The sequence below is a fragment of the Homalodisca vitripennis genome, chromosome 6 (assembly GCF_021130785.1).
Source record: "Homalodisca vitripennis isolate AUS2020 chromosome 6, UT_GWSS_2.1, whole genome shotgun sequence".
NCBI lineage: Eukaryota > Metazoa > Arthropoda > Insecta > Hemiptera > Cicadellidae > Homalodisca > Homalodisca vitripennis.
Window position 1 is genome coordinate 72,573,246 of NC_060212.1, and position 27,496 is coordinate 72,600,741.

General features: G+C 31.0%; 1 protein-coding gene across 1 annotated transcript in view; it reads left to right on the forward strand.

The window, feature by feature from the left end:
* Window positions 1-4,674: 4,674 nt before the first annotated feature.
* LOC124364433 overlaps window positions 4,675-27,496 on the forward strand; it is a 32,989-nt gene continuing 10,167 nt past the window's right edge. Inside the window, exons 1-6 of the mRNA XM_046819927.1 lie at window positions 4,675-4,820; window positions 10,974-11,088; window positions 11,870-12,018; window positions 13,858-13,982; window positions 15,426-15,564; window positions 16,697-16,823. Coding sequence (XP_046675883.1) covers window positions 11,037-11,088; window positions 11,870-12,018; window positions 13,858-13,982; window positions 15,426-15,564; window positions 16,697-16,756 — 525 coding nt within the window. The 5' untranslated portion in view covers window positions 4,675-4,820; window positions 10,974-11,036 and the 3' untranslated portion in view covers window positions 16,757-16,823. The remainder of the gene's footprint in view (window positions 4,821-10,973; window positions 11,089-11,869; window positions 12,019-13,857; window positions 13,983-15,425; window positions 15,565-16,696; window positions 16,824-27,496) is intronic.

Genomic DNA, 27,496 nt, shown 5'->3' on the forward strand with positions numbered 1-27,496 from the left:
ACTTTAATTCTTCCTAAAATAATCAAATTATTTTTATTATCATCATATCTATGTTATATATGATTATTTATTTATTGCTTAAAAATTAAAATAAAATAAAGTAACGATCTGAATATGAAATATTTAGTATATGGTACAAATAAAAATATGTGTCTGTTTTCAGTTGATTATATTATATAGTTTAAATATTTAATATTTAGCTAGTTGTTTTTATTTTTGTATTTTTATGCAATAAATATACAGAAGATCTTTGAAAACAAAAGAAAAAATGAAAAGGGTGTTGTGGTTGACAGTGGTTTAACTAATGGAGGGGGTGAGTAGAGCATCCTTCAAATACTCTAAAAATCTCTAATAATATGGTGTAACATTGATCCAACTTGCCTGAAATGCAGGAGTTGAAAATTGTAGTATGAATTAGGTGAAAATTATTATGGTGTGTTTTAATCAGTTTCATCATGTTTTGATATAACACCCCCCAGCATGTTTTGATCTGGCACACTAGAAGAGTTGTAAATCATTTGCTTTAAAAGTGAGATATTTGAGTTGATAGGTATTTTAATGAAGGTAGTAAAGAGGAAAACATTGCAAGCAATGGTTGAGAGACAAATGCAAGTATTAAGTCTACTAAATTATCTGTTTAATATAAATATTAACTAGTTATATTAAAAAGAGTGTGGTTTGATTGTCACCTATGAAGTTTTACCCTATTCTGTTAATCTACAATCAACATTGGTGTGGTGGTAAAATCTAAATCCCTTGTAAGTACTATTATTGATTAAGTAATCATTAACAGCACATTTAGACACTTGATAGAGCAATAGCACCAGTAAAGAGGCCAGATCAATCAATTTGTAATCCCTAATAGATAATTTTATAAAACTGATCACTGATGGTAATTTGGATTAATGTACTAACTGGGTGACTCTAAAATTCCCACCTTTGATAAAAATAATTAATTAAATTTACTGAATTAGAATTCAGTAAAATAAATATTTGTGCAACAAACTAACCAAAATTATCAATTTGATTGTTGGTACTCCTGCAGGTTGGCAGGCAGATTGAGCAACTGTCAGCACAAGTTATATATAGCTAGTCAGATAACAGGAACAAGATCAGTCTATCAACAACACTCATGGAGTTAGTTTCTCTAATCTGGCTGTGTGCTGGTGTATGTTTGGCTCTTATTTGTCACAAGTTGTAGGCCTACAGTTCAGGTATGGTTTTACTGATCATTTCAAATCTAAATTTATATGGTATTAAAAATATAGACTATATATTTTTTTCTTGGATTAAATGCTTTAAAAAATATTAAACACTTTAATAACAAAAATATATTGAAATTTAGGGTTTACCTAGAGTGTAACAGTTTTAAATAGAAATATATAGCCAACAAGTTTTTTATATTAAAGTAAGTAATTTTTTTTAATAATTTTAGAATAAAATGTTTTTAATACATATAAATAACTTTGCTTTCTTAATTTCATTTTAATGTGTCAGTTAATTTAAAATAAATTATAGGATAACTTTTTCTGACAAAATAATTAATTAATTTTATTAAATAAAATTTTTATTTTTTTAGCAAAAATTATAAATGTTATATTTGAATCTGAGATGGAATGAAACTGACATTTCCCTTTTTAGTTTTGTAAAATGCACTAATCTAAAAAATGAAAATGGCGTAAAAGATTTGTATTAAACTACACTATTTACATATCCGATGTAATGAAAAATATAATTATCTGATTATTTATTCAGTTATATGTTGTTTAGGATTACATTTTCAGTTTTCAATCAAAGTGGTAAGGTTATGTATGAGGATATAAACAATTCTTGAAAAGTATAGCAATACTAACAAGTATTTATAAGTATGTATATGTTAAAAATATTTATGTCACTTACATAATTTTTATTTGACATTATAACTAACATTTAGGTTTAATTTTATTTCCAAAAATAGTTGTCAGTGTTTTAGTAAAAAATATGGAAAAACCAATTCAAGAAAATAATACAAAATGGAAATACAAATTAACTATATTAGGTCTAAGTTTTTGTTTTTCAAATGTATCTCAAACAAAAATAATGAAACTAGCTAAAAGTTACAAGAAATTTTGGTGTATGTCTATTAACTACAATAACCTGTTACAGTATGTAAAATGTTTTTTAGAATAGACCTCTCCATAAAATAATTTAAGACAGTACATAATTGTTTAATTTGCCCTTATATAAGTGTACATAGTCCACAACTTAAACGTTTTATACAACTATTTATGAAGCCAAAACTTATGGCATTATTTTAGGTGTTTAACATTATTGGTTGTAGAATTCAGTTGAAAGTGTATTATATTGTACACTTTGAATATCTCAGTTAGACACAAGTGCTAAATTAAAACAATGCTAGATTCAAGTGTAGCGTGATAAAACTGTGAGATATCGTGTACAAAGGTAATTGATGTTGTAAATGTGACACTGTTAAGCTTTATAGTTGACCTCAATATTACACTGTTTTGGTGGTTTTCACAGTTTACAAGATCAAACAAAAATTTTATTGCTTTAAATTGTTGTGTTTCTGTGTGGTATTTTCAATCTTTTATTTTTCAACTGAGTTACAATAACAAGGAAACCCCTTATTCTAAAATTTCAGGCAAAATGCTTTCAGGTAGCCATAGATTACTAAACAATACAAGTATTTTACCACACATATTTGTTTTCAAGGAAGTTATACCAATTAGCTAATTAAGTTCTACTTACAATATATAGCAAGCGTTTGGGGGCACTTAATTTATCATACACGTTTTATTGAAATTTGTTACATTTTTATTATTGACCATTCTATTTTAAATTTATTTAAATCTAGAAGGCTTGAACAGGTTCATCAATCTGAGTTCGGTTTTAGATTTTGTATCACATGGACCAGCTCACTAGATTCAAGTTTTAAATTTTAAAATATTTTGGTTTCGTAAGCTGTTATTGAAAACATAGTTGAATACAAATCAAATTTGTATGAAGGCTAATTAAATATGAATCAGACTTTTCTGTTCAGGATGCCGTAGACGAAGTGAATGGCACGACGTTTTAATCTGTATTAGGTGTGGAAGCGAGGGGTCGGTGGAGCTTTCCAGATCAGAGGGGTTATTAGTAGCAATATGTCTGAGCAAGGGGTGCACACATCTGTTGATCCACACATTATTATCAAATATTTGTCTCAGGGGTGTGTAAAATCTGCAGAAATTCTTTGCAACGTTTTGAAGACTTCCTTGCATAACTCTCTGAACTTCAATCTTGCGATTATCCTAAACGTTCGTTTTGGATTTTAAAAGCTCTGGAAAACTGGCCGTTTATGCTTTGCTAACAACTTTGTTCCCAGTCTTTTCAATTCTGGGCATAGGATAAGCATCTAACAATGTAAAGCTATTTAGAGAACAAGAATAATCAATAACCATACGTATCCTATGGTTAAAGTTTATAAAATTATAATATTAACAAACACAAAAAGAACACATTATTACACAGTAAGAGAGACATTTAGAAAGGTTTGAAGAAACTTTAAACAAAACATGAAAAATGAATGACTTAATATGTAAAAAAATCTTTCACCAAAACGTGTGTTTAAAATTCATTTAATAAGAAATAATACAAGAGATACCAAGAGGCTTTAGAAGCCTTATGGTTGGATAGATTTTAACCAACAATTTCATGAACTTTCTACAAGGAAATTGCATGGTCAATTTCAGTGGTTGGACCAAAGGGGGTGGAACCCCAGAGCCAAAACGGTTGGATGTACTCTAACCAAAATTTATATGATCGTTTCATGTGATAAATTTTAACCAAGGATTGGTTTTCAGCATTCTTTGAGAGAAGAGGGCCGGCCGATTCATAGGATCAAAATTATTACTTATAGAATTATTCTAGACGTGTTTTAGTTGGATAGATTTCAATAAAAATTGGCATGAACTTTTTATGAAATAAACAGTAACAAATTATAGTGCGCAAGTGACTAAAACCAGGAGACATGAGTCCCAGAGCCAAAACTTTTTAAAAACAATGATATGCGACACTCAAGTTATCCATGGATCTTAACCAAAATTTGTATGGACATTCTACAAGTAAATGGCACAGTCAAGTCAAAAGTTTCTGCCAATTGACATGAATGTTTATTGATTGATATGTGGTGGAGCCTCAGGCCCAAATCTTTTCTACACAACCTTTTTATTCTATAAGGTTATTGGTATTGTGTCAAAATTAACATTGTTGACTAGATTTATCTATATAGTCACCAGCTGTTCAATATGATAATCGTGCGCTACTCTGCCTTTTGCTAATGCTCAATGGACTTCTTTAGTGCCACTTGATATAATGTTTTGTATAAGTTATTATTAGATTTGAATGATTGTAGAAGAATGTAAGTACAGTTTTAAATAAAATCATAGACAATTAAAAAAATTGCATTAATAACTGGCAATTATAGTGCATGGCTAATGATTACAAAGATGTTCAAATGGGAAAAGAAAATGTGGATCGATAAAGATATTATTTCAGTTGGAGATCAATTATACATTTTTGCTACATGATTTTTATTGAAATGTAATGTAATAGTTTCAACTTCTTATCGTTTATAAAATTCAGTGTCATAAAGAAACTAGATCCATTCACTATTACATAAATGATCAACAGGCTTGTTGTACTGCATAAAGTGGTTGGTGATCTACACAATACTGAAATGGAGGAGATTCTCAACAAATCACAGAGAGTTAGGTGTACCAATTTTCGCATCCAAGAAAGAAGAGTACTTGGTGAACCCCAGGATATGGAGCAGAGAAAAGGTGTGTAACGTTTAATATCATATTTTGCACATTTGTATATTTTTAAACTATTAGCCTGGACATACGGAATCATTCCATTCATGAAACTAAAGTTTCTATTTCAAATGTTCCAATGTGTAAATGAAGAAATATGTGTATTTATATTTATTGATTCATGAAGTCGGTTTATTAATTTGGTACTATACAGGCCTTTGTAAATATTTTTATTCAGTTTTATTAAACTAAGGAAAAATCATAATCTAAAAGTGTTGTGCTTGTTGACAGATGCATTTGTTACACACTTAATTTGGTTGCTATTTTAAAACCTTTTGTTTTTATGTACCAGTTTATTGCTTTTTCCATAAGGTCATAAATAAAAACTAACAAAAACGTTTCTGACTTCAAAATTAAAGAAGTTTATGCTTTGTATACTCTATGTATATACTCAAAAATGTATAATTTTTTACTTTGTAAAAACCTTGTAAGGTACCGTACTAAAATTGTGTATAGCTCAGTAGTAGAGAATCTAATTCTAAAGGCATCAATGAAAAAAAAATTTTTAAAGTTGTATTGGTATGTTTGGTGGATGAACCGGCAGATTGAGTTAGATGTGATTTGTTATCGAATGCCGCGAGTCAGGAGAGTGTGTTCCTCTAAACACCCAAGTCCTCGGTGTCTGGTTTATTTTCTTCACAATCCATTTTATTATTCATCCAAGATTATGTCGTGCAGCCAAAAGCGGGCAGTGCCCAATCCTCGATCCAGACTAAACTCTGTTACAGCACCCTGCAAATAGCTACCCATAGTTACACTATGAGGTAATAGGATTGCATTTTGAAAACAGGCAGTTAATGTCTGGTGCATTATTTTGTCTGCTCTTTGTAATGGAAAAAGAGACATTTCAATCTTGGAGAGAATAACTTATTTGTGTGAATTTTGAATTTAGTTCACCTTCCTCTTAGTGCAGTGTCTGAAATCTGACACTGTCACAGACTTGACTTAGGAATCTGGAGTCATATTTATCTGAAATGATTAAAAAATCAGCAATGAAGAAGCTCAAAATGAACTATGATCTAGATGAAGAGATTGTAGTTCTCATTGTTTCATCTGGTACACAAGTCTGTAACAGACTCAGATTTCAGACGCTGCACTAAGAGGAAGGTGAACTGGACTCACATTCACATTGATTCAACTCTTCCCACCATTCCTATGTTATGTGTAGAAAAACCCGGTTGCTCCATATGCTTAGAGGTCTAAAACATTTAAGTGCACAGTTTCATTGGATTTGTAATTTAAGTATCTAACTAAAATGTAATACCTGGCACTTTGTTATCATATCTTGGTCTTAAGTTATTTACCCTTCAAGTATTCAAGATGCCACTATTTGGAAAATAATATTTGTAAAAGATTTTTGTGAGGTACTAAAAAGTACAGTGTAATTTATTTTATTATTTTGGGTCGTCCATTCAAGCTTTATTGTGGGATTAGTTTTCCCGTCAACAATGAGTAGGCCTAACGGGATCCAGATAAAACAAGTTTCCCTCAGCTATCGTGCCACTACATGTTCGACGCTTGACGGGTTGCGGCATGAACGATACTCGCGCATGCGCTCCAACGCAAACTCGTCAGACGGACCGGCCAGCAGAGGAGCGAGAGGTCAGTCGACATATGCCGGTCACCACGATTAGACCTACGGTGCGCTGAGAACTTAACTCCACTTACCCGAATTGTTCGTGAGATACGGACATAACGAATACTTATTGCAATTGGTAATTTATTACTTTAATTATTATACTTATCATAATTAACCTTTCGTTCATATTCTGTATCGTTTTTATATGTTGTGCCACACAAAATTAACTTATAACATATTATTCTTGGTATTATTTTACTTTACTTACTATCTTTCTTAACCTATGTTCATGCAATACGGACCTAACCTTTAAATTAGTTATTGGTATTATTGGTTCTTTACTTTACTTACTACCTTACTTAACCTATGTTCGTGCAATAGGGACCTAACCTTTAAATTGTGTGCTAGTAGTTTTTTACTTTACTTACTTTCTTACTTAATCTATGTTCGTGTAATACGGACCTATCAAATAGATTATTGCTCTGGGTCTTTTATTACTTCTCTTACACTTTTCTTACTTAATCTTTGTTCATACGATACTGATCAAACATTATATATTATTCTTATTGTTGATATTACTTTTGTTCATACTATTTTACATAACATATAGGGTGTTTCGGTTGAGATAGCTTTGATTTAGACAGAGAGTTAGGTAGTGACGCTTTTGTGTAAAATCTCTTTCGTTAATTGATGATAGTAAATATCTTACATATCGGCACCAGTTTATTTCAAATCTCCTTTTTTTCAAGGTCAGTTGGGTAATGACGATTTACTAAATGCTTAAACTTTACCACCATCTTATGTGATAGCAATATATCTGAACCCAACTGACATACATAATCCATAAGAATAAAATTTAGACTCCTGGATCGAATCCCCGCTTGATTGGGCTCATCTAGGGTATGCGATACGTGTCATTCTTAACAATAAATGGTTATGTTGAGAAAAGATACGTCACATTGTAATGTTTTCTTTGATTATGCCTTTCAACTATAGAACTATATACTAAATTTCAACTTGTTACAACATGCCATTCTCTAAATAAAAAGAGATAAATAAAAAATACAAAACTTGTTTGGGTAATTATTGAGTTTTTAAAAGTTCGAATGACATTTTAGTTTATATTTGGTTCAGGAATAATACCCAAAAAGGTTGGTAGAGAGTTCTGAGGTGCTCTTTACAGTATAATACTAATTTGATAATACTTTCGTCTTAAGTATTTGTAGTATACCTCTAATTGAACATTTTAATATTATCTAAAATCTGTTTTTATATGTATTTGTGAAGTAAAAGGTTTTGTGAAGTTATTACAGAATAGGTTGAAATAAGAAGTGTTATTACATTGGAGACTGTTTCAGTTTTTCCTTGCCATTTTTACTCTTGGGATGTATTTTTGGATTATCTGAAACGTCATTATTTAATTTAATTATAAGATTACGGGTACAACACATACCTATAATGGTAAAATATAGTTTGTTTTATTTTTACACTAAACTTGAATATATATTTATTTCTTTTGGTTAGTTAAAAAGGTGCCTGGATATTTTCTGCCAATTTTATTGACAGTTGTCTCCATTGAAAAGAGACAACTTATGCAGGAAATTGTATTGTCTTTATAGTAACAGTTGGCTACTTTCTTCTGTGTAGTTACATACATTATCAATGGTACGTCTTGTTGTTAATATCTGAAATATGACGTTCCAGAATGTCACTACTATTTTCGTACTAGGTTAATAATGACATACTGGGATGTAAATATCCAAAATATGTACTTGTTTTTTTAAAGCTTTGATTCATGCCTTCAATATTTAAATATCATCGTAGCTGAGCTATATAGTAATTTCAAAACGTAAATGGTCTGTAGTGTCACTATAGTGTTTCTAACTTCATACAAATTTGAAAATCAGTTGTTTTATTAGTTTTTTGAAGATACTAGACAAATAAACATTCACATATCCAAATTGTTAAATTTGTAATATTAGAAGGATTCAAGTTTTTCACTTCACTAACCAGTTTGTCCTATAGTCTTTTTTTTGTTTTATACCTTCATGGGCGGCCAAAAATCGGCAAAAATACATCAAGTTTTTAGGCTTTGAAAAAACTTTTTATAGAAACTCATTTTCTGACTCATTTTGACTCATTTATTTGAAGGTTTTATTATAAAAAAATGTATGCTGAACTGTTGATATACCTAACTGCAGTGTTGCCAAAGTACGACAAAATTTCCTTTAAAAATAATCATTTAATTTCTGTTTTGAGAGATTTTATTTATATTTTTGTAGATTATCTCTGATAAATACAATTTTAAACAGTTTTACATACAAAATAAATTAGAATAGTTTTGCTCTAATATTTTAGTAATATCCACTAATTTTCTGCTACAAACACATTCTTTAGCAGATGTATCCACATCCATCCGCAAATAGGTAGTTAATTTATAAGGGTTACTTCCAATAGCACATTCAACTTATATTGATATTTTTTCTAAGCTTAATTGACTAAGCCTGTAAGCTTGAAATGGACTCAGAAACCAAGCTTTCATATTTACTTCAGACAGTCTCTACTTGAAAAAATCTACATTGAAAATAAATTAAAAGAAGTTTCCTTTGAGTTTTATTGAAAATACTCATACTGCATTAGTCATCAAGTCATTTTTGGCTAAGTATGCTATTGATTGCTGTGTTGCAACATACACCCTTCTCATCAAATATTGCTACTTGCACCTTTTTTCTCTTCCTAACTAACTGTGAAATCTGCACTGAAAGGACCAATATGCGAGGTAATTGAAGCCATGAAAAAAAATCTACAGAGACTATGAACATGCTCTCGGAAGAAAACTTTAAATTAATTGCCTTACTTCAGTTTCAACAACAACTATTTGAAATGAAATAACTTTTCAATTTTTATAAAAAAAATATTTTAGAATTTAGCATACAGATTAAACTTTAAACTTTGTAAGAATATAAATTAAAGACAAAAATCAACATCTGTATACTAGATTAATTTTAAATTTGTATATTATACTGACATAGAGGGTTGAGAAACAACAAAAAATTTATTTTTTAAGACCTTTTGTTCCTTTTCTACAAGAAACAACTACATTAATTGAAAAACTTCATGAAATTTTTGAAATTTAAAACAATTATTCAATTGTCGACTGGCTTGTACTTAATCTACTTTGTGTTCCTAGTATATGTTTACACTGACAAGGCTCTAAAATAATATTCACCTTCCTCTTAGTGCAGCGTTTGGAATCTGAAATATGTACTCTAGATGGCAGACATTGCACTAAGAGGAAGTTGAACTGGAGCTTGAAATATTTTGGCCTTACTGTGGAGAATCATCTTCAGTCAACTTGTGTTAAACTGGAATTTTCTTTATTTCACAAGATAATTGCGTGATTATTTACCAATTTACTAAACAAATTATTGAAATAAAGTACCAACAATCAGAAAAACACATTTCAGCATTCTCAATCAAGAACTTTATGACCAAAATATGTAATAACATTGAACCCAATGTACAAAACTACTACAAATATATTACTTTACTGGGTTATTAACTGTAATGTTTGCTATTTTTAGAACTCTGTGTATAGCACAACAAACTGTCAGAAATGATTTTTTTTGTTATAATATTCCAAATAATAAATAAGTTAACCCTTCGCGCGCTGTTAACAAATATAACCGCCAATATTTACTTTGCTAAAAAACGCTGTTGACAAATATATTCGCTTTTAAACATTGAGGTTATTATTGGGAGTAAGTAGTTCCCAGTTTTGCCGGTGGAGTGCAGCAACTGCTGGAGCATATATCCCTCAATAGAAAAGCACAGTAATAGTTGTCCTCGCCTCCGGGTTTTTCTCCAGGCTGCAAAATGGCGGCGCACTACCCATGCCACTGCCTGTTTTGCCAGACACTAGCGCTACTGACGAACTAACTCGCCGGTTTAGTTCGTTCGCGGACTGCGAGTGGAACTGTTGTATTTGCGTTGTCACATTGGTTTTTGACATATTGGGAAGATGTGTTGTGTGTACAAACAACGGTTTATGCAAGGAGACCATTTACGTGTGCGAGACATGCACCGCCCGGCCGAACCTGCACCCGGATATGTGTTTCAAGACGTACCACACGTTGACGTTATCTTGAACACCTTGATGGCTAATTTTAGACCTTTTTATACCCGTTAATGTTTTATTTTAATTGTATAATATACATCCTATAAATATAATATACATACTATAATATAATATTATGCACGATAGTAAAATTTCGATCAAAATCTCGGTAAATTTGGTGTATTTATATTGTTTTATAATTTAAATAAACGTATTAAAAAAATTATACTTTTTTCGTTCCCAAAAGACTTTTTATATGGTAACAAACTCAAATACAACATTAGCGTTGACTTTATTAATAAAAAAAATTTGAGGTATATGTAGCGTTTGGGTATGGTGTGTCCCAAATTGCCGTAGCGCGGGAAGGGTTAAGTTTTGTTAATAAAAGTCCCTTAAAGTTATGTGAAGTAACCCTTGGTTGCAGACTGTTGTATCTGGTACTGTTGAACCAGACACCGTAGTAGTGAACACTGAGAACTCTCGTCTAATGGTTGAATCCGTGGTGAAGGGCACTAAAAGTTCCAGAATTGCTGTCTCAGGTTAGTTTCACCCCTCTGTGCTATATGTATATGGAAATGTCATCTTAAATTAAAAATTATTTGTAGTGATAGGCAGATTTAGAAGTTAAAATCATGAAATGAATTAATGGTACTTAAAAACCTGCATGTAGATTTATTTGGTTTTAGTCTAGGAAATGGTAATTGAATATTTCTTCCTTTCTCTTTTCAAACAACTCAAAATTTTGTTTTCAATGTTTGTTGATCAATGTTTTTTGTTTGTTGTTAATGTTATTTAATTTTTGGATTAATCCTAAAATCCTTTATTATCAACATGTATTTTTAAGATAACATTATTATAGCTCACAAAATGCACAGAGAGCAACAAATTAACATTTAAAATAAGTAACTTTAATGTATAAAAACCATGAAATTCATCTCAAAGTTATTCTAAATCTTGAGATAAGTATTTGAATTGATTCTTTATTTCAAGATATGTCTGTGAGGTGGAATGTATATTATTTTTTAATTTCGAATTGATAATTATGTTAGCTTCTGTGAATGATAGTACATTTGAGAGTACTATCATATTTTTGCTTAAATATTAACTTAAGCAATAACAAAATAAATTACTTAAGAGACTGTTCCTGATAAGGTCAGAAACATCTGCCTACAACAGTTTTAGGATTTGGTGTCTGTAATCATGTAGTTAACATATTAAAAACAGTAGTGGTCCTAAAATAGATCCTCGATACATTTGTTACCATAAACCCCTTGGTTGAGTGTATACCACTTGTTACCTGCTAGTTGTTTCTGGTTGTAGAGACTGGGGGAGTGCAAGAGGAGGCCTCCACGGAAGATATGTCACAGTCGGACTGTCTGTCCGAAGCTGAGATCGTAGCTCTTGCCAGAGTTGGACTAACACTAGAGCAACTGTTTGGTTGGCCCAGAGATATGGAGACTACCCACAAGGTTATTGTATACTAATCAAGTATTTATACTTTAAACTGTGTACTTAATTTTATTGAGTGTTATGCTGTCTTGACTCTCTTAAGTACTTAAATAGATAAACTTGGTTTGTACAGAGTTAAAAAATATATTTCTGAATCATAAACTTTGGCCATAACACATTTTAAAAGAACTGAAACTTCTTTTTTCTCTGTAGGAATACATTTGAAATCTTTACTCACATATTATCATATAGACATTAAAATGTTTGAGCAAATTTTCAAGGACAGTTCTATAGTACATTTTTAAGGGCTGGTATTTTTTTCAACCTCTAATTTTGCTGTGAAACAGCCAGTCAAACTAAAAATTGCAAAACATACAGCAGTAAAACAATAAAAATAACATGTATTAAAACGATCTCTGTATATTTTTTAATAAATAGTTATGTAATTCAACCGTATTATACGATAATTATTGTAGCCATAAGAAATAAAATAGAACACCAAAATACATATACCTATAAAGATTACTGTTTAATAACTAGCTACTTTTAGAAGAAATTAATAAAAAAAAAAATAATTCATATGATTTACAACAGAAAATAATCCAAAACTCAAATGGTACGATGCAACAATGTGCAGTAGTTGACTGTGCACCTCTTTCGCTAATGCTATATGTGATTGCCAAGCTTTCTACACCATTACAAGTTCATCTAAGAACATGTAAAGATGGACTCTCCTACTATTATTTCTATAATTTATTCTCCTACCAAGTGCAAATTGTGAAGTGTTATTCAAGTTGTAAAAGTTAAAAGACTAAACGTAACACAAATTCATAGAACTATGTCATGAATATATGGTGAAACACTACAACGGTTGTGGAGAATCATTCAAAACTAAAAAAGAGGAATGCTTACGTCTGGAATTGTCCTTATTCATGACAATGCCTGTCCTCACAGTGCTGCTCAGATGAAATGGCGTCTAGACGGACTTAGACATAGACATATTTCACCATTAGACCATAATTATGACCATTACATATATACATTTTTGACAATCCGTCTATAGTTCTAACTTAGCACCAAGTGACTTTCACCTATTCTCTGAATTCAAGAAGTGGCTAGGAGGACAGAACTTTCAATCACATGATACACTCCGTGGAAACCAATCTGAAATCATTGGCGGCAACATTCTATGAAGAGGGTATTAAAAAGCTTGTAACCCAGTATGACAAATGCCTCAGTTGAAATGGTGATAATGTTGAAAAGTAGCCATGTATGTATGTAACTTTTGATAAATTTATTTCATTGTGCTCGTTAGTTTTGTTTCTATAACACATCAGAGGTTAATAGAAACAGCCCTTGTATTTTATTATCTTTTAAAATAATGTTCACAGGTAATTGAGAGTTTTGCAGGTTTATAAGATGTATATTGCAATGAAGGATGATTCGGAATATTGTATAAAATTACTGTATTCTGTTTTATAATTTATAAGTATTAAATCAATTCCAAGGTTTAACATTTATTTAAGAATAAACCAGATTTTAATAGAAATTTTTAAATATAGTTAAACTTGATTGTTTATAAATGCAAAGACAAAACACCACACATTATAACATTATTCTGTATACAATACTATCAAAACTAGAGAACAGGATACTAAGTTAACAATAACACGTTTTACATACTTTAAGAATATTTTAAACTATAATAAAAATACTTTTAAAATTGTTGTCAAGAATTTTTTTTACAAAAAGTAAAAATAAGTTTATTTATTTTTTAAGTGTTTGAAAGTAAATTTCAATTATGGATTATGTATGTAATACAGTATTAGTTACACTGAAATCCATTTCCCTTTGACCAGGGGGTGATATATTTGCTACAATGTAGGCCTGTGACTTCACTGCTCACTTGGTCTCAGGACGAGTTGATGCATGAACTGGACTCTGCTATCCTACCCAATGATGCCACTACCACTGCCAACACTGGGTAAACATATCTCATACATTTATCCATTGTGATTGTTTTAGTGTACACCACAGTGACCACTGTGGCAGAATGGCAGCAAAGCCTAATCTTTGCTAATTTTTGTACGATTTTCATAATTGTTCTCTTAAATACTAATAAAGAAACTCAGAATAAATGTGTAATATATTTTTAATATGAAATTATTTTTTTATGCTTTAATATATGTATCACTGTAACACAACAAAGAAATATTTCCCGTCCAGTGGTCAATTTCACTATCCCAAGCTGTCAATTTTACAACCTATTAGGCCTACAGGTTTTATATAACATATCATAATATCAAGCACTTTTCCAAAAACAAATTAATTTTACTAATATAAATAATCCATAAATTGTCCTGGTAACAAAGAAATAAATTTTCATAAATAATAATCAAAATAATTGCTATAAAAAATAAAATATCTAATTCCAGTAATTTCACACAATAACAACTACAAAATGCAATTTTATACTCATTCCAAGGCCAAGGCTTGAAGATGAAACTTAGATGAGCTTCCACTACACATTATTTCAAAATTGAGAATAAGTTTTTACCACATCTAGTAGTGAAAGAGTTAAACTATTATAACAGTACCAAGAAAAAGACTCTGTCTATTGTTAACTGTATAGTGTCATGGGTATTGTTACTGTTGAGTGGGTTGACTTTGTCTGTTATTAACTGTATAGTGTCATGGGTATTGTTACTGTTGAATGGGTTGACTTTGTCTGTTGTTAACTGTATAGTGTCATGGGTATTGTTACTGTTGAGTGGGTTGACTTTGTCTGCTGTTAACTGTATAGTGTCATGGGTATTGTTACTGTTGAATGGGTTGACTTTGTCTGTTATTAACTGTATAGTGTCATGGGTATTGTTACTGTTGAATGGGTTGACTTTGTCTGTTGTTAACTGTATATAGTATTGTTACTGTTAAGTGGGTTGACTTTGTCTGTTATTAACTGTATAGTGTCATGGGTACTGTTGAGTGGGTTGACTTAGTTGTTTTATAGTGTCATGGGTATTGTTACTGTTAAGTGGGTTGACTTTGTCTGTTATTAACTGTATAGTGCTACTGTTGAGTGGGTTGACTTAGTTGTTATTGTATAGTGTCATGGGTATTGTTACTGTTGAGTGGTTGACTTTGTCTGCTGTTAACTGTATAGTGTCATGGGTATTGTAACTGTTGAGTGGGTTGACTTTGTTTTTAACTGTAGCCTATAGTGTCATGGGTAGTGTTACTGTTGGTTGAGTGGGTTTATTCTTTGATTTATGTTTCCTGTAGTTTTAGATTATTGAGTCTGTCTCAAGGTAGATAAGATATTACATTGGATTGTTTAGTTTAATTATTATTTTTAAGATGTTTGTATATTGCTTGTCAAAGACTTGAGTTACCGCTCAACAATCTGACGACACCTTCCATGTTCCAGAGAGGTTCTGCCTAGAGAAACTAGTCACTCTGTCAGTCTAGCAATCTGCGCTGTGTATAGAGGGGTATATCATCCTCTATGGTACAATAACAGCAGAATATCCACTTCCCACCAACATGTGCTACTCAACATTTACAATGTCAGTATTCTATTCTTGTAAAAGTTATTAGTTAGCAATTTGTGTTATTATTGTCTGGTCTTGATAAGAATGTGTAAATAAATTAATACAATCTTTATTATATATCATTCAATACGGTATTGGAATTATTAATTGAAGTAATGACAACCTGTGAACTCTTTGTGACAATTCTTTCCTACACCGAACTAGTTGTAGAAGAAAATGAGTTTTTAGGAACAGCTTGCAAGACCTCCAATATGAATTGAATAAAGAAACTAAGTAATTCGAGTATTGTCTAAAGCACCAAGACAATAATGCAGGATTCAGTCAATGTGTTAATCTTGATCTACAAGTACTAAAAACATAAGAGTCGCTTGACATACATAAGCTAATAGCAGTACTGTGGAAAATGAAAATAACAATTTGGAAAGATGAAAAGGACAATAGATATGTAATATATCCTAGGGTATAACATTTAACAACACAAACTACAAAATTAAAATAAATTATTTTTTATTTTGAACTTAAAGGTTGTAATTGTCACTCTTGTTATTAATGAAACTCACAAATATTTAATTTTGTGACTATATATCTATACATATTTAGTCTGCCTGGGCAGGGCCGGATTTAGCATAGGCGACATAGGCACACACCTATGTATCTGCACCGCAGTTAAAACTACAAAATAATGTCACTGGCCGTGTTTTATTATCATAGATAGTATGTTGTACGTACATACCTGATACAGGACCATGATTGTGACTGTACAGGGCACCCTATTTCATATCCCCCAAACCATGAGCCCAGGGCCGACACCACAGGTGGAGTGTAGGGACCTGTATTTTTTTATAAATCCGGCCATGTGCTTAGATCAAATCTGATAGATATTATTTTTGCATGAAACTCAGTAATACCTCTCTTATTCATTACATTTATTTCTTAATGATTGAATCCCAACCTGTTAATTTTAATCCTGGATTCAAATTCAGGAGGTCAAAACAAAATTTAAAGTCATAATGTGTCTAATCAATCTGTTGGATTATTCTTTGTTTACAATACACTGAATAAAATCTCATTCATGTACTTTGGTTGTTATTAATGAATGCATAATTATTTTGTACTTTGATCTAATCATCAATGTTGGCATTCCAAGACTATTTTGAAATTGGCGGAGCAAAAGCCAACAAGATATCTACTGCGAACTACAACATGAGGCAGCTTCTCGAGCTACTCCTCTCACCACCACCCAGAACCTGCAGACTGCTGCATTCTTCATTGTAGTAAGTTTGCTGATCATAGCTTTCTAACTTTAGGATCAAACGGACGATTCACACCCAATTGTGAAAAATACACAACATGGACAATTGGTTTTTGTTTTATGTATAATATAATTGGTGATAGCTGTAACAGAGTTCCAAGATAAATTCACAACATGGATATTGAGATTTAAACAGCAAAATAAATATTTATGATAAGGTGTTATGATATTGTTGATAAGCACAACAGTGGATTTGTAGTAGTTCAAATAAACACTACTAGAGGCCAATGTTTATCATCTGACAGCAGTCATGTGCCATGTATCGAAGCAGCTGTTTGGAACGTAATATTCAAAATGTTTTATTTGTCTTTAGACATTTACATAATGTAATCGACATCATCAACGATACCTCATACAGTATGAATATTTCAATTATTATTGTACATGATATGTACATCAGTAGTTATAAAATACTCATGCAATAGTTCATAAATGTACATATAAAACAAGGACATACACTACTCATCATAGATAGTCACATAGAGTTTAAAATTGTATATAGATATTTAAATAAAAATAGACAAACAAGCAATATTTACAGACAACAGTAACTCAGAGCAATAAAAATATTAAATTTTAAGGAGCTCAGGCCAAGTTGTCATTAATGGATAGAGAGCATGTGCTTTCAACTATGTCTCTTGTATAGTTTTTAATCTGAGAAGAGGGACAGTCCATGCTTCTTGTGGTAGCTTATTGAAAAATTGTATTCTTAAATATGAGAAACATTTTTGTTTTCTCCAATCCAATAGAGGGATAATGAAGCAATTTTTTTTTTCTAGTCCTAAGCAAATTAATGTCTTGTCTAACTGTAAAGCTATCTAAGTTTTCTTTGACTTGAATGAGGTAACAATACATAAATAAACTGGGAAAGGTCATAATAATTAGGTCTTTAAAAATTTGTAAGCATGATTCACAATCTGAAACATTTTTAATAACTCTTAATGCCTTTTTTGCTAGATGAAAACACTTTCTGAGCTTGTGATATTTCCCCAAAAATTTGTTCCATAACTCAAATGAGAATAAAAAAATGCATAATACGAGCTAAGTAACATTTCCCAATACACTCTCTTAATTTAGTTAATAAAAAACCACACAAGATAATTTTGTACACAAACACTGAACATAATAATCCCAGCTTAGCTTACTGTCTAAACCAATACCCAATAGTGTAACAGATTCATTACTGCTTGTATGTACTTGTTTTAGGGAAAATATAATGTGTTCCATTTTTGTATGGTTCACTTTCAATCTATTTGCTTGAAACCACTCCAAGGCCACTTTTCAGAATTTTATTTCCCATGTAAGAGAGGGTTCTTGATTCTTGATTCACTCCAAGGCCAATTTTCAGAATTTTATTTCCCATGTAAGAGAGGGTTTAAATCTTTGTTATTATTTAGTAGGATGGTATCATCTGCATTTAGAACAGACATGCATGAAATATTATGAAAAAAACTCATTTACAGCAATAATGAACAAAAAAGTCCCAGAACACTTCCCTGTGATACCCCTACGAAATTTGTTTTAAAAGCAGACTTATTTTCACCTTGAACCACCATTGGTCATCTATCAGGTAAATATAAAAGTAATAACTTTAATTTGTTATTTTTTTATACCATAACCTGTAAGCTTTTTTAACAGTAGCTCATGATTAATACAGTGAAAGTATTTACTCAAATCAATTAACGTTACGTACTGCTGATAGTAATTTATTTTCAAAATTATGTAAAATATTATTTACTATTGTTTCTACTGCTTTTATTGTGATCTTTTTAGGAAGGAAGCCAAACTGTTCTTTACAGAAAAGATTATTATTGAAGAGGATACTATACAATTAATTGTTCTTTTAATCAGTATTAAAATATTTTACTAAATATTGGAACTAGAGAAATGAGTCGATAACTAGAGGTGTCCGATTTGATAACAACAAGATTGATTGCAGTTGAACACAAAGTGGGATCTTAGTAGCAGTCAAGGGTTTAAGATGGAATCTAAAATATGAAGTTGAAGTACGGTATATGTATCTCCATAAATGTTATTTAATGTTTTTTATGAATAAAAACACAAACATTTTAAGTCAGTGCATTGTATTTTGGGTGTAATTAATGTAAAAGGAAAAATATCATAAATTATGTGTTTGAAGTATTAAAAAAATAATATTTTAATTGGAAAATAGAAGTCTTACCATTAATAAGTATTGCAGTACATTATCGTTACATATTTTACCAATAATTGCAAAGGTTGAAATCAAATATTTTTGCACTGTTTTTATGTGTTATATATGCCACATTAATATCATTCCAAAAGTTGCAAAACCTCAGGTTTTGAGCGGTTTATTTAATTTGTACAGAAAAGTCTCAGTGTGTTACATTAATGAATATTTTATTTTGTTCATTTATCTGATGGGTGGTTGATATTGACATGTGTTTTCAGCAAATTATTGTGAGCACATTAAGGACCAGGAAGGCTCAACAGATTGGAGAAACATTCTGAATTAATTACGACACATTTACATGAACTTCAGCCTTATATGCCTATGCCTAACTGACTGCAAGCTATACAACAGTCTTAGAGGTACTGTATAGCACAAAGTTAAACATCCCGCAACTTTAAGTTTTTTTTGTAACATAAAACCAAAAGCTGATTTAAAAAAATCAGAATCTTAGATTAAACCATGTTTTATTTCATTTAAAAAATTTGAATTTTTGATATTTATTTTACTATGTATAGTGAGCGTTATTCTAAAGTTTGAACCATTCTTAGTCATGATATACCATTGTTCGCAGGGGTAAATCATCCTCTATGGTACAATAACAGCAGAATAACCACTTCTCACCACCATGCGCTACTCAACATTTACAATGTCAGTATTATATTCTTGTAAAAGGTATATAAAAGGTAAAAGGTTAGCAAATTGTGTAATTATTGTCTGGTCTTGATAAGAATGTGTAAATAAATTAATACAATCTTTATTATATATCATCCATTATTGGAATTATTAATTGAAGTAATGACAAACCTGTGAACTCTTTGTGACCAATTCTTTCCTACACCGAACTAGTTGTAGAAGAAAATGAGTTTTTTTAGGAACAGCTTGTAAGACTTCCAATATGAGTTGAATAATGAAACTAAGTAATTCAAGTTTTTGTCTAAAGCACCAGGACAATAATGCAGGATTCAGTCAATTTGTTAATCTTGATTTACAAGTTACTAAAACATAAGAGTCGCTTGACATACATAAGCTAATTAGCAATACTGTGGAAAATGATAATAACAATTTGGAAAGATGAAAAGGACAATAGATGTTAAATATATCCTAGGGTATAGCATTTAACAAAACAAACTATAAAAACTAAAATAAATTATTTTTTATTTTGAACTTAAAGGTTGTAATTGTCACTCTTGTTAATTAATCATACTCACAAAAATTTAGATTTTTTGACTATATCCATACATATTATTTAGTCCTGCCTGGGCAGGGTCGGAATTTAGCATAGGCCACATAAGCACACACCTATGTATCCGCACCGCAGTTAAAATTACAAAATAATGTCACTGGCCATGTTTTATTATCATAGATAGTAAGTTTATGTTGTACGTACATACCTGATACAGGCAACATACCTGATTGTGACTGTACAGGGCACCTTATTTCATATCCCCCAAACCATGAGCCAGGGCCCACACCACAGGTGGAGTGTAAGGGACCTGTATTTTTTTATAAATCCGGCCATGTGCTTAGATCGAATCTGATAGATATTATTTTTGCAAGATACTCAGTAAGACCTCTCTTATTCATTACATTTATTTCTTAATGATTGAATCCCAACCTGTTAATTTTAATCCTGGATTCAAATTCAGGAGGTCAAAACAAAATTTAAAAGTCCTAATGTGTCTAATCAATCTGTTGGATTTTTTCTTTGTTTACAATACATTGAATAAAATCTCATTCATGTACTTTGGTTGTTATTAATGAATGCATAAATTGTACTTTGATCTAATCATCAATGTTTGCATTCCAAGACTATTTTGAAATTGGCGGAGCAAAAGCCAACAAGATATCTTCTGCGGAACTACAACATGAGGCAGCTTCTCGAGCTACTCCTCTCACCATCACAAAGAAACTGCAGACTGCTGTATTCTACATTATAGTAAGTTTGCTGATCATAGCTCTTAACGTTAGGACCAAACGGACGAATTCACACACAATTGTGAAAAATACTCAACATGGACAATTGGTTTTTTGTTTTATGTGTAATATAATTGGTGATAGTAGTAACAGAGTTCCAAGATAAATTCACAACATGGATATTGAGATTTAAACAGCAAAATAAATATTTATGATTAGTTTTTTTGTTTATTCAGCTGATCAAGCGATTTTACTAGAAACTGTATTGCTAGTTGTACTTTTCTCCTGTATTTGACAATATTATATAATGAAACAAGGAGGCTTACCTTACTTTATTAATTCATTTTCCTTCACACATAAAATATTTAATGCTGGTTTTGACAATTAAAAACATAATTATTTAACACTCGAGAATAATGTTTATAAATACTTTTCATATTCATCATTTGTTAATAAATAAAAACATCACATTCACTTAAATGATGATTAAAACAAAAATAAAAAGAGTTTAACTCTTTAAGTTACGAGTTTGCAGCGAATGTCGGTATAGGATACTGCCAGGTTTATTTGCCATGCACAGAGCTGTTTACAGTCAGTGCAAATGAGAGTGTTTCTCAACCCACCACAATGATCTTTGGTGATATCTTCATTGACCAAACTGCCGTCAGGCCATGGGTGATCAATTGAGTCCTATGTTCCGATCGCCATCAGAAAGGTGCAGTGCTAAAGCCGAACTCATAACAACGCATCTAGGCAAATCTAAAGTTGATAAAACGTCCTTATAATCACAACTAATTCCTGGCACACTGACTGAACAATCAATATAGAAAATAAAACAAACTTGCAGTCGGAACTTCAAAAACACAGTTAAAACAGCTAGAAAAAAAAAAAATGTTCTGTTTCTAACATCCAGGTAAAACTTCACCATGTGCTGCTTTCCTGGTGATTCTTTAGTTGACCGTCAGAGTATAGTAGCAATTAAACAGCACAACGGTGGATTTGTAGTAGTTCAAATAAATACTTAACTAGATGCCAATGTTTATCATCTGACAGCAGTCATGTGCCATGTATCGAAGCAGCTGTTTGGAACGTAATATTCAAAATGTTTTATTTGTCTTTAGACATTTACATAATGTAAACGACATCATCAACGATACTTCATACAGTATGAATTTTTCAATTATTATTGTACATGATATGTACATCCGGTACTTATAAAATACTCATGCAATAGTTCATATGTACATATAAAACAAGGACATACACTATTTATCATAGATAGTCACATATAGTTTTAAAAATTGTATACAGATATATAAATAAAAAATAGAGAAACAAGCAATATTTACAGACAACAGTAACTCAGACCAATAAAAATATTAAATTTTAAGGAGCTCAGGCCAAGTTGTCATTAATGGATAGAGAGCATGTGCTTTTCAACCATGTCTCTTGTATAGTTTGAAATCTGAGAAGAGGGACAGTCCATGCTTCTTGTGGTAGCTCATTGAAAAATTTTATTCTTAAAATTGAGAAACATTTTTGTTTTCTCCAATCCAATAGAGGGATAATGAAGCATATTTTTTTTCTAGTTCTAAAGCAAATGAATGTCTTGTCTAACTGTAAAGCTATCTAAGTTTTCTTTGACTTGAATGAGGTAACAATACAATAAATAAACTGGGAAAGGTCATAATACTTAGGTCTTTAAAAGTCTGTAAGCATGATTCACAATCTGAAACATTTTTATAATTCTTAATGCATTTTTTGCTTAGATGAAAACACTTTCTGAGCTTGTGATATTTCCCCAAAGAGTTGTTCCATAACTCAAATGAGAATGAAAAAATGCATAATACGAGCTAAGTAACATTTCCTAATACACTCTCTTTAATTAAGGTAATAAATGACCAACACAAGATAATTTTGTACACAAACACTGAACATAATAATCCCAGCTTAGCTTACTGTCCTAAACCAATACCCAATAGTGTAACAGATTCATTAGTGCTTGTATTTACTTGTTTTAGGGAAAATATAATGTGTTTCCATTTTTGTATGGTTCACTTTCAATCTATTTGCTTGAAACCACTCCAAGGCCACTTTTTCAGAATTTTATTTCCCATGTAAGAGAGGGTTCTTGATTCTTGATTCACTCCAAGGCCAATTTTCAGAATTTTATTTCCCATGTAAGAGAGGGTTTTAAATCTTTGTTATTATTTAGTAGGATGGTATCATCTGCATTTAGAACAGACATGCATGAAATATTATGAAAAAAAACTCATTTACAGCAATAATGAACAAAAAAAGTCCCAGAACACTTCCCTGTGAGACCCCTACGAAATTTGTTTTAAAAGCAGACTTATTTTCACCTTGAACCACCATTGGTAATCTATCAGGTAAATAAGAAAGTAATAACTTTAATTTGTTATTTTTTTATACCATAACCTGTAAGCTTTTTTAACAGTAGCTCATGATTAATACAGTCAAAGACTTTACTTAAATCAATTAACGTTACTGCTGGGTAGTAATTTATTTTTCAAAATTATGTAAAAATATTATTTACTATTGTTTCTACTGCTTTTATTGTGGTCTTTTTAGAAAGGAAGCCAAAACTGTTCTTTACAGAAAAAGATTATTATTGAAGAGGAAACTATACAATTAATTGTTCTTTTTTAATCAGCATTAAAATATTTTACTAAATATTGGAACTAGAGAAATGGGTCGATAACTAGAGGTGTCTGATTTGATAACAACACGATAACGGGTGTTGCAGTTGAACACTAAGTGGGATCTTAGTAGCAGTCAAGGGTTTAAGATGGAATCTAAAATATGAAGTTGAAGTATATGTATCTCCATAAATGTAATTTTAATGTGTTTTTTATGAATAAAAACACAAACATTTTAAGTCAGTCCATTGTATTTTGGGTGTAATTAATGTAAAAGGAAAAATATCATAAATTATGTGTTTGAAGTATTAAAAAAAATAATATTTTAATTGGAAAAATAGAAGTCTTACCATTAATAAGTATTGCAGTACATTATCGTTACATATTTTACCAAATAATTGCAAAGGTTGAAAATCAAATATTTTTGCACTGTTTATGTGTTATATATGCCACATTAATATCATTCCAAAAGTTGCAAACCTCAGGTTTTTGAGCGGTTTATTTAATTTGTACAGAAAAGTCTCAGTGTGTTACATTAATGAATATTTTTTATTTTGTTCATTTATCTGATGGGTGGTTGATATTGACATGTGTTTTCCAGCAAATTATTGTGAGCACATTAAGGACCAGGAAGGCTCAACAGATTGGAGAAACATTCTGAATTAATTACGACACATTTACATGAACATCAGCCTTATATGCCTATGCCTAACTGACTGCAAGCTATACAACAGTCTTAGAGGTACTGTATAGCACAAAGTTTTAAAACATCCGTGACTTTAAGTTTTTTTGTAACATAAAACCAAAAGCTGATTTAAAAAAATCAGAATCTTAGATTAAACCATGTTTTATTTCATTTAAAAAATTTGAATTTTTGATATTTATTTTACTATGTATAGTGAGCGTTATTCTAAAGTTTGAACATTCTTTGTCATGATACCATTGTTCGCAGGGGTATATCATCCTCTATGGTACAATAACAGCAGAAGAATAACCACTTCTCACCACCATGCGCTACTCAACATTTACAATGTCAGTATTATATTCTTGTAAAAGGTATATAAAAGGTAAAAGGTTAGCAAATTGTGTAATTATTGTCTGGTCTTGATAAGAATGTGTAAATAAATTAATACAATCTTTATTATATATCATCCATTATTGGAAATTATTAATTGAAAGTAATGAACTACCTGTGAACTCTTTGTGACAATCTTTCCTACACCGAACTAGTTGTAGAAGAAAATGAGTTTTTTAGGAACAGCTTGTAAGACTTCCAATATGAATTGAATTAATGAAACTAAGTAATATTCGAGTTTTGTCTAAAGCACCAGGGACAATAATGCAGGATTCAGTCAATTTGTTAATCTTGATTTACAAGTACTAAAAACATAAGAGTCGCTTGACATACATAAGCTAATTAGCAATACTGTGGAAAATGATAATAACAATTTGGAAAGATGAAAAGGACAATAGATGTTAAATATATCCTAGGGTATAGCATTTAACAAAACAAAACTATAAAACTAAAAATAAATTATTTTTTATTTTGAACTTAAAGGTTGTAATTGTCACTCTTGTTATTAATCATACTCACAAAAATTTAGATTTTTTGACTATATCCATACATATTTAGTCTGCCTGGGCAGGGTCGGATTTAGCATAGGCCACATAAGCACACACCTATGTATCCGCACCGCAGTTAAAATTACAAAATAATGTCACTGGGCCATGTTTTATTATCATTAGATAGTAAGTTTATGTTGTACGTACATACCTGATACAGGCAACATACCTGATTGTGACTGTACAGGGCACCTTTATTTCATATCCCCCAAACCATGAGCCCAGGGCCCACACCACAGGTGGAGTGTAGGGACCTGTATTTTTTTATAAATCCGGCCATGTGCTTAGATCGAATCTGATAGATATTATTTTTGCAAGAAAACTCAGTAAGACCTCTCTTATTCATTACATTTATTTCTTAATGATTGAATCCCAACCTGTTAATTTTAATCCTGGATTCAAATTTAGGAGGTCAAAACAAAAATTTAAAGTCATAAATGTGTCTAATCAATCTGTTGGATTTTTCTTTGTTTACAATACATTGAATAAAATCTCATTCATGTACTTTGGTTGTTATTAATGAATGCATAAATTGTACTTTGATCTAATCATCAATGTTTGCATTCCAAGACTATTTTGAAATTGGCGGAGCAAAAGCCAACAAGATATCTTCTGCGGAACTACAACATGAGGCAAGCTTCTCGAGCTACTCCTCTCACCATCACAAAGAAACTGCAGACTGCTGTATTCTACATTATAGTAAGTTTGCTGATCATAGCTTCTTAACGTTAGGACCAAACGGACGATTCACACACAATTGTGAAAAATACTCAACATGGACAATTGGTTTTTGTTTTATGTGTAATATAATTGGTGATAGTTAGTAACAGAGTTCCAAGATAAATTCACAACATGGATATTGAGATTTAAACAGCAAAATAAATATTTATGATTAGGTTTTTTGTTTATTCACTGATCAAGCGATTTTACTAGAAACTGTATTGCTAGTTGTACTTTTCTCCTGTATTTGACTATATTATATAATGAAACAAGGAGCTTTACCTTACTTTATTAATCATTTCCTTTCACACATAAAATATTTAATGCTGGTTTTGACAATTAAAACATAATTATTTTAACACTCGAGAATAATGTTATAAATACTTTTCATATTCATCATTTGTTAATAAATAAAAACATCACATTCACTTAAATGATGATTAAAACAAAAATAAAAAGAGTTTAAACTCTTTAAGTTACGAGTTTGCAGCGAATGTCGGTATAGGATACTGCCAGGTTTATTTGCCATGCACAGAGCTGTTTTTACAGTCAGTGCAAATGAGAGTGTTTCTCACCCACCACAATGATCTTTGGTGATATCTTCATTGACCAAACTGCCGTCAGGCCATGGGTGATCAATTGAGTCTATGTTCCGATCGCCATCAGAAAGGTGCAGTGCTAAAGCCGAAACTCATAACAACGCATCTAGGCAAATCTAAAGTTGATAAAACGTCCTTATAATCACAACTAATTCCTGGCACACTGACTGAACAATCAATATAGAAAATAAAACAAACTTGCAGTCGGAACTTCAAAAACACAGTTAAAACAGCTAGAAAAAAAAAATAATGTTCTGTTTCTAACATCCAGGTAAAAACTTCACCATGTGCTGCTTTCCTGGTGATTCTTTAGTTGACCGTCAGAGTATAGTAGCAATTAAACAGCACAAACGGTGGGATATTTGTAGTAGTTCAAATAAACACTACTAGATGCCAATGTTTATCATCTGACAGCAGTCATGTGCCATGTATCGAAGCAGCTGTTTGGAAACGTAATATTCAAAATGTTGTTTTATTTGTCTTTAGACATTTACATAATGTAATCGACATCATCAACGATACTTCATACAGTATGAATTTTTCAATTATTATTGTACATGATATGTACATCGGTACTTATAAAATACTCATGCAATAGTTTCATATGTACATATAAAAACAAGGACATACACTATTCATCATAGATAGTCAAATATAGTTTTAAAATTGTATACAGATATATAAATAAAAATAGAGAAACAAGCAATATTTACAGACAACAGTAACTCAGACCAATAAAAATATTAAATTTTAAGGAGCTCAGGCCAAGTTGTCATTAATGGATAGAGAGCATGTGCTTTCAACCATGTCTCTTGTATAGTTTTGAAATCTGAGAAGAGGACAGTCCATGCTTCTTGTGGTAGCTTATTGAAAAATTTTATTCTTAAATATGAGAAAACATTTTTGT